Source organism: Macrosteles quadrilineatus, unplaced genomic scaffold (genome assembly GCF_028750875.1).
Source record: "Macrosteles quadrilineatus isolate MER2022 unplaced genomic scaffold, UCM_ALF_1.0 Scaffold_1__1_contigs__length_201487025, whole genome shotgun sequence".
Taxonomy (NCBI): domain Eukaryota; kingdom Metazoa; phylum Arthropoda; class Insecta; order Hemiptera; family Cicadellidae; genus Macrosteles; species Macrosteles quadrilineatus.
Genome location: NW_026542594.1, coordinates 165,933,759 through 165,943,219, shown reverse-complemented (window position 1 = coordinate 165,943,219; position 9,461 = coordinate 165,933,759). Strand labels below are relative to the sequence as shown.

General features: G+C 34.5%; 1 protein-coding gene across 1 annotated transcript; it reads right to left on the bottom strand.

Moving 5' to 3' along the window:
• Positions 1–7,165: 7,165 nt before the first annotated feature.
• On the bottom strand, positions 7,166–8,380 carry LOC129002361 (uncharacterized protein K02A2.6-like). The gene has a single exon (XM_054430106.1). It carries the CDS (start codon positions 8,378–8,380, stop codon positions 7,166–7,168), a length of 1,215 nt encoding a protein of 404 aa, XP_054286081.1.
• Positions 8,381–9,461: the final 1,081 nt, after the last annotated feature.

Below are 9,461 nucleotides of genomic sequence, written 5' to 3'. Positions count from 1 at the left end.
AGAACGATACCTGGAACCCTCTGGGTAAGTGAGAAAACCCTTCGTCCTATTGTAAGCATTATGCGCAGTACAGGAAATAAAAAAATGAAGATAATTGCATTTATAGAATGTGAATGGTAGAAATTAGACATTATCACTGGCGAGGGATTATTGGACTAAACGAACCATCAATGGATTTTGGATTTCATCCATTTGATAATGCCGCGAGTATCTAGGGCTAGCCTGAAGTAATGTGTAAAGCAGTTCCGGGCTAGAACCTAGTATCATAGGATGTAAACAAAAAATTAAAATTTATCCCAATGTATGAATTAGCTTAAAATTAGTTGCGTAATTTAGATTCACAATGCATACAAAATAACTTGATTTCCGAGTAAGAAAATATGTATTTACCTTTTGAAAATCTTAGAAAATCACATGTGGTATGGGTAAAGTATGGGGAAACGTGACAGGAAAAGTATTCACGTAAATGAGATGTGATAGATCGTGATATAAAGAGTATCAAATCACATAAAAGTGGCGGGAGCTAGCAGCGAGTAGCGTCAACACTGCTACATACGAGTTGGGTTGTTGGATTTCCACGTTTGCGTCTAACAACCTCACGTCTGCACTCTTACACTTTATCCGTGATTCAGACATAACAGATCATCTACGTAGCAGTAGTTATGTGTTCTACATTTCTGTGACCTACTTACAGACGTTTAGTAAAAAGGTTATAAAGGCAAATTCCTCTTTAATGACACAATTAATAAATTTTCTCTACACTATGATGTTTTTAGTTGGTTTGTAGTTAACGAATTGGTCTAATTACTCTAATTATCAAGATAGTACTGCGGATAGTCGTAGTACTCAGTAGTGCAGACGTTCATCCACACCAGGGATTAATCCTCCTAGGGAGTATTCCATCCACAGTGCATGCCTATAAATGCCCACAATTCGTGACCTCCTAGCAACGAGCACATCCTAGTAGCTGTATTACGGGTCGACGCCGCCGTCTCAGTCATCGTTCTGCATAAAAATGCTCCCTCATTAATCGTAACAATGACTTTGACTAATTTTTTTGGGGGGAAATATTTTTTTACTGTTTCATATCCAAATATTTAATGAATAGGGACGACTGTATGCATGCGCCCTGTTGCAGAGTAAATGAGCATACAATGGGTTTAAGCGCTTTGATTGTTCATGGTACATAAACTAAATTATCTTGACGGATTGTATTGTTGTGTTCAGCTGAAAACGTAAAATGAGGTCCAATGGAACATACAATGATAGTGGAGTCTACAATAATTTAGCAATTCAGTTTTACAAATTGAAATCTGCAATACTTAAACTGCTTTCAGAGTAAACTAATGATTTCCCCTGAACAAAGCTCGGTCCCCAGGTACTCTTACACATATCCGCAGACTTCAAAGTTGTCTTGCTCCATACACTCAAATTATCTATAAGCTTCAGGTAGTCATAAATAGATAAATAGAGGGACTAAAAAGCCACTGTATTTTATTTTAGGTTTTGTGCTACTACGATAACTTGATAGTGTGTAATACTGTCCCCGTTTTCATCCGATATCATAGGATTGGTGTCATAAAACAAACCCATTTAATTGAATTACCTAGGTACTAGACAACAAAGCCAATTGTATGTATGATTAAAATAACCGGAAAATTTTGTAAACAGTTTTAATATATATTTATGCCACCTAATTTTTGTTAATATTTGGATATAAGAATCCTTAGATTCTTAAAACCACAGAGTGAATGGACGGCAAAAAATATTTCTTCATGGATCAATAACGATCTAGAAATATCTTTTGTTTGAACGTTGATTGTTAATTCAATCAGCGAGAAAATGTTCTACGGAGACAATCAGACTCCCAATCCACTGATTAAAGCTGGAAATGAAAATCTTATTTACTCTCTTGATGATTAAAAATTTAAGCTGGTCCTTTGTAAGGAAATCCAACTGCGGTAATAGAAAATTGGTTGATTTAACACGCTTATTTGTAGATAGGTAAACTATAATTGCACTAATTTCTAGGGTGTGCCAAATTCACTTACCTAAAAGTCACTAATTTGATCCAATGTAAATAGCTTTTGTCTGTTTAAAGCCTTGGAGGTAAGCTTTAACATGTAATGTGTTTCAATATACACGTGCATGGTATGTATAGAATCTTTACATGACATTCCATTATTCAATGATGTAAGGAAACATAAATTAGTCTACTCTGAAGATAGGTCTTACCCTTTACTTGTAAGTATCAGTAATCACTTAAGCTATTTAGTTAGATAACTACCGGTGCTACATATTGTATCAGTATAATATTAAATATATTGTAGTTTGGAGCGTTTTTTGTTAGTTGTTAAATACTATCCATGCACTTAGAGAGCATTAAACTTGTTTAGTATGTTTAAAACAAACACTGTCTGTAAAATTAATGCAGTATGGGGTATAGTTATTAGCTTTTTAAAATTATATGTGGACCAAGTTTCAAGAACAAAATCTTTCTGTACTGTCGAAATTGTTCTTGATTGTAGGTTATTTAGTAGTACTGATAATTGTCGATTTTGTAAATTAAATCAAATTTATCTATGTCGTTGAAATTATAACTTGTATTATAAAAATATTAATAAAAAAGGAATATTTTAATTGGGTGTGACAAAAATTGATTGTGGTAACTCGGAGAGGGATATAAGACTGAGAGAAAGACCGTTTTGACCACAGCTCTAACTTTTGAGAGTGAAAAATCGTGTAGTGGTTATTTGGTTTTAGCTAATTGTATTTTATTCTTGTTTTATAAGCCTTTATACGGTGTAAAAATGCTAACTTAACCAGGAAAATGCGTTTTTGACACAACAGTTCTTAACTAACCTAATTGAATAGTTATTTGTGCAACTAATGAGAAAAGTGAGCAATTGACTCACTCGAGAGAAATCCTTACTCACGAGCCGTAGGCGAGTGAGGAATGGTTTCTCGAGTGAGGCAATTGTACTTTGAACTCGAGTTGCACATTATACTTTTCCTACAGTTACCATAAAACAAATAAATTTGTGAAGAAACATAACCTATTTTTACACAGAAGTGAACTTTTAATATAACATTTAATGTGAAGTGACAAATACAACGGTACAACAGCTGACCAGCTGATTTACAGCCAGTGCTGCCAACGTATTTCGCGCGCATACGACGTTGCCTGCATGTTACGCGCTCACTATTTCGTGCCTTCACGTTGCAAATCTGGAGTGAGACAAAGTAATTAGAGTGAGACAATGTTAACATTGTCTCACTGATGAGCGAATTGGCTACTTTGCTTTCTCAAATCAGTGAGAGAACATGTACATTGTTAGGTAACTGTAGGAAAAATATATACTCTGAGTCATTTAAATGATCTAGGGCTTTTTCAAAGTAAATTCAATGCATTATTTTTTAGAATAACTGCGACTGGTTTAACTATTTAGATATGGTGAGTTTGTAAGATATCGAACACCAGAAAATGTATACTTTGTCTTGCGAATTTTAGCTAGGGTACCTATGAAGAATTTTCGTTAAGGAATGTATATAATGGCTACGTTAATAATTAAATATAAATTATGGGTGAATATCAAAGCTCGTTTGCAAGTAGTCCATATAAACAAAGGAAATGTTTGTTGTTGAGGATGTTTAAAAATATAAGTATTTGATAAATAAAAATTAATTTTTGCAAGTAACGAAATTCGCGAATGTTTCTACTAACATTTGTGTTTTATTAATTCTTGGCTGAAAATACTGAAAATGGAAAAAATTGAGAACATGAAGGAGTGGGTTTTAAAACTGTAGAGTAAATACCTATAAACGAAGTTCCATTGTGTATTTTCCTATCCAAACAAACAACAATCAAGAGTCTTTTTAAGTGCCGTTTCTTTTCTTTAAGCAAACACAAAGACAAACAAAAGGTTAGGTTGAAGCCCCAATAGATCGAAAGAGAGGTGAAGGACAGATTTGATTGTGGCAGTATCGACCCTGGCAATCCTTTAGGAAGGATCAAGGTCCAAGGCTACGTAATCCTGCTGCAGGAAATTTGGCAAGATAAGCCTACACATCCTCCGGCCTCGTCTTGCGGTAAGCTGTAATAGGGTTTACAGAACACTGTAAGTATATAAATAAATCAGGAACCCTTTAAAGGGGTCAGGTTAATTTTTCACAAATAAATAATCTTTTAATCCTGATTGTAATTTAAATGTGGCATAATTTTCTTGTGGTAAATTAAAGTACAACGCAACATTCATATTTTATATAAATCTGATAATCGAATGACTGGTTTATTTATATATTACTAGCTGTACCCGCGGGCTTTGCCCCGTTTAACTTCATAAGTGAGCTCGTTCGCATGGCTCAATAACGTCCTGGTTGAAGTCCGTTCAATACTCTCACTCACCTTTAGGTTGGAGCTCGTTCGCTGCGCTCACTTGCCTTCAGGTTAGCTCGTTATCTAGATTAAAGGAGACATCACATAGAGTATCGAATAAACTAAGACACACTTAAACATTGATTGTGGGTGGTATTTTTATTCTCTGGTACACTTAAAGAGGGCACACAAATAAAACATTTTGAATAGAAATAAACGTCAGAGATACAAGAATACATTTCAAGTTCTTATTCTCTGCAGAGAATGTCAATCTAGAGTCAGAGAGACAACAATACACCATCGTCGCGCTGGCGACAGCAAGCCTTCACCAACAGTTTGCGATTATTGCAATAGTAGCTGTCACGGTACACTCCTTTATGTTTTACTAAACTTACGTAAAATGGAAGCAAATAAAAAACCGACTCAACTCAACTAGTTATCAAAATCATTTACAAAAAAACCTAAAATTTAAGAAAATACTCCTAAAAATTATTTTTTTGAGAAAATTATATTGATCACAAAAACGTAAACAAATAGTTCAAAGTCGGGGTTTTATTTAGTTTAGTGTATAATTATTACTGTGTATAATAATTAGTAGTCAGTGTAGCTTATACACTAACCTCTTTACTTTATAAAGTTTTAGGGAATAATAGTATTATTACAAATAAATATTATTAAAACTATGTAGAGTTTTATTAGAAAAAATAGTTATTTGTGCAACTCGTTAGCAAAGTGGGTAAATTGCCTCACTCTAGAGAAATCCTTACTTAGAGAAATGGTCTCTCGAGCGAAGCGATTGCACTTTGCACTCGGGTTGCACATTATATTTTTCCTACAGTTACCATAAAACAAATAAATTGGTAATGAAACGTGCCTTCACGTTGCAAATCTGGAGTGAGACAAAGTTAAGTTAAGTGTTAACATTGTCTCACTAATGAGCGAATTGGCCACTTTCGTACCTTCACGTTGCAATTCTGAAGGGAGACAAAGTAATTGGAGTGAGACAATTTTACCATTGTCTCATTGATGAGCGTATTGGCCACTTTGCTTTCTCAAATCAGTGAGATAACATGTACATTGTTAGGTAACTGTAGGAAAAATAGTTATGTGTATCCCTATACTATTGTTTTGTTTACATATTTGTGATACCTATACAGTTTTTAGTATCAATATTCTTATTATAAAATCATCGCTTAAGCTCAGACCCGTTGAATTTAAAATGCAAACAATAGTTATTTGTGCAACTAGTGAGAAAAGTGAGCAATTGACTCACTCGAGAGAAATCCTTACTCACGAGCCGTAGGCGAGTGAGGAATGGTTTCTCGAGTGAGGCAATTGTACTTTGAACTCGAGTTGCACATTATACTTTTCCTACAGTTACCATAAAACAAAAACATTTGTGAAGAAACATGAAGAAACATAACCTATTTTTACACAGAAGTGAACTTTTAATATAACATTTAATGTGAAGTGACAAATACAAAAGTACAACAGCTGACCAGCTGATTTACAGCCAGTGCTGCCAACGTATTTCGCGCGCATACGACGTTGCCTGCATGTTACGCGCTCACTATTTCGTGCCTTCACGTTGCAAATCTGGAGTGAGACAAAGTAATTAGAGTGAGACAATGTTAACATTGTCTCACTGGTGAGCGAATTGGCCACTTTGCTTTCTCAAATCAGTGAGAGAACATGTACATTGTTAGGTAACTGTAGGAAATAGTTTGCTTTTAAGTATATTTCTTGTTGTATTCATTTGAGTTAGCTGAAGTTGTATTTAAATACCTATTCGGTCTAGTGTTTGAGACTGTTAGATAGTTAAATGTATAAGTAATTAATACATCAGCTGATTTATTATTATTAAGTTTGTTAGTAAATATTCTGCTTAGGTTGATGTGGTTAAGATTTCAATAAAATGGTTCTTTTATATTTTGAATATCATTTAGTGTAATTCTATATTGGCGACGATGAGTAAACGAACCAAAAGAAGAAATAGTTATTTCAATGAAGAAGATGAGTATGAAACTAAAGAAGACGCATTTCAATCAAAGATAGAGAAGTTCAAATGTCAAAGCTATGATGAGTCTAGTAGGTGGGATGATTATGAAGCACATTTTCTATTGTTATGCAAGGTAAAAGGATTGGGAGAAGATTCTCAGAGAGCAGAGAATGCTCGAAGGGATCTTTTGCTTGCCTATGTGGGTCCTGCACCATTAAGAAAAGTTTCAAACTTATATATATAGCGACACTACTTATATATGTCAAAGACTTTATGAAGTTCGTGTGAGTAATCATCCTTTTGTACACATCTGATGATGACGTACTAGCAGGTCGAAACTAGTTATGGAATAGAACAATTGGATTGCCAGAATCAGGTATTTAAGCCACTATTATTATTATTTTTTTTTCCTGTTTCTTCTTATTATGTCAACGTCAACGTTATTTTATTGTAATATAGCAATCTATTTGTTAACAGGTTCCTTACTATCTGTGACTTAATGAAATAGATTAAACATAAAGTAAGGTCTCTATAGAATTACACTAAATGATATTCAAAATATAAAAGAACCATTTTATTGAATTCTTAACCACATCAACCTAAGCAGAATATTTACTAACAAACTTAATAATAATAAATCAGCTGATGTATTAATTACTTATACATTTAACTATCTAACACTTTTCCCCCCTTTATTTTTACACGGATTCAACAGCTCCCATTCTTTTTCTCATCTGGTCCGCATGTTTCCTTTTTATAACACCTCCACAAAGTACATCATATGAGTACAGTCAATTTTTATTTTTCACCATTCCAGCTGACCAACCATTTCCATGTTCATTCTTAATCCACACATCTTCTCCCTCTTCAAAAGTTCGAACTTTTTTGTTGTCCCTCCATTGTTCTTTCCAAAGCTTCATCTCCATCTTTTTTCTAAGATTAGGTTTCATATTGTCAAAAATTGTTGGTAGTCTACGACCGAGAAACAATTCTGCAGGAGCCCTACCAGTTGTTTCCTGAGGCGAGTTTCTGTAGCTAAAAAGAACATTTTGAAGAACTAGCATTCCATCTCCAACATCCTGCTTTGTTGTGTAGAACCGTCTTTTCAAAGTACGAATTAGTCTTTCCACAAGTCCATTACTTTTAGGATGGTAGGGAGTTGTTTTTATGTGGTTGATAGAATTTTTCTCAAAAAATGTTTCCATTTCCTTTGATACAAATTGAGGTCCATTGTCTGTCACTATTTCACTTGGTATTCCATATCGACTAAACCAAGATCTCAATCGTTGAATGATTGTTGAAGAGTTTGTTGTCTTGAGACAGTCCACTTCTGCCCACTTTGACAAAGCATCAATACCTACCAACCACATAGATCCGTTGACTGGCCCTGCCAGATCAATGTGTACCCTTTCCCAAACTCTATCAGGTACATTCCAAGGATATAATGGTACTTCTTCCACATTATCTCGATTCTCTTGACAAGATGTGCACCTCTTGATATAAACTTCGATATCTTTATCCATGTTGGGCCACCATACATAGTGTCTTGCTACAGACCTCATTGATACAATACCAGGATGTCCTGTGTGCAATATCTTCAGAACATCAGTTCTCATGCATTCTGGAACTACAATTCTTCCAAACCACAATAATATGTCATCTTCTACACTCAATTCATCTTTCCTCGGTTTGTATGACTTCAACATTTCAGGAACAACAGGGGGCCATGTATTTCTCAATACAAAGTTTTTTGCCATTTTAATTGCTTTATCTGTAAATGAATTTTGTTTCAAGAGGTCATAAGACATGATTGAGTTAACCTTATCAACATTCAAAAAGCCAATGTGAGCCTCCTCAGGTTGATCTTCTTCAATCGGAAGTCTTGATAGAACATCAGCACACACATTATCTTCTCCTTTTATGTACTCTATGTCATAGTTGTATTGATTCAACTGGTGAGCCCACCTCACTAAACGGCTATTTACAACTTTTGGAAGATCTCGCATATTTCCAAATATCCGTTGTAGAGGTTTGTGGTCGGTTACTAAAGTAAACTTCCGACCATATACATATTGATGAAATTTCCTGAGTCCAAACATAATAGATCCGTTCGCTTCTCTGTCGATATTTGAATATTGTTTTTCAGCGGGCAATAGTGTACGACTGGCAAAAGCAATTGGTCTTTCTATTCCATCTTCATACCTGTGCATTAGTACACTTCCCAATCCATTTTCTGATGCATCACAGACCATTACCAATGGTCTCATTTCTTCGTATGGCACTACTGTGTCTTTACTTGATAGAATTTCTTTTACTCTTTTAAATGTCCCCTCTTCTTGTTCGGACCATTTCCAACGCGATTTAAAGTGGCCAGTTCAAAAACATCTTCAGATGTTAACTTGTCACCATTTTCTTTTACCCCATCAGGCCATCGTTGTTGTAGTAAAAAACATGTGTCTTCAATTCTTTATTATTGTTTTGTTGTGTTTGTAAACAAATCTATTATAATTCAATGTAGTATTGTTCAAGTTATTAAAAACCTTTCTAAAGGTGATAAAAGTTCTTTTTCATTCATTCTTACTCTCATTACAATTTTAATAATGTCCTGTGTGCAATATCTTCAGAACATCAGTTCTCATGCATTCTGGAACTACAATTCTTCCAAACCACAATAATATGTCATCTTTTTAATTTTAATTATTAAATCTCACAATTTTAATAACTTGATATTGTGAAATGAATACGATCCTAAAGCCAGACAAGTTTAGTGTAGATCCAAACTCATCATCTGCAAGTAAGGAATGGACACATTGGCACAAAACGTTTCAGAATTTTGTTACCAGCATTACACCACAACCATCCGACTCCGATAAACTCAAAATACTTATAAACTTTATTACTCCGGAAATCGACGAGTACATAAGTGAAAGTGGTACGTATAACGATGCTATATCTGTGCTAAGAAGTATCTATGTAAAACCTGTAAATGAAATATATTCTAGACATAAACTATCTGCACGTCAGCAGCAACCTGAGGAGACTATTGACCAATATCTCCAGGCTTTAAAATTACTGAGTAAAGACTGT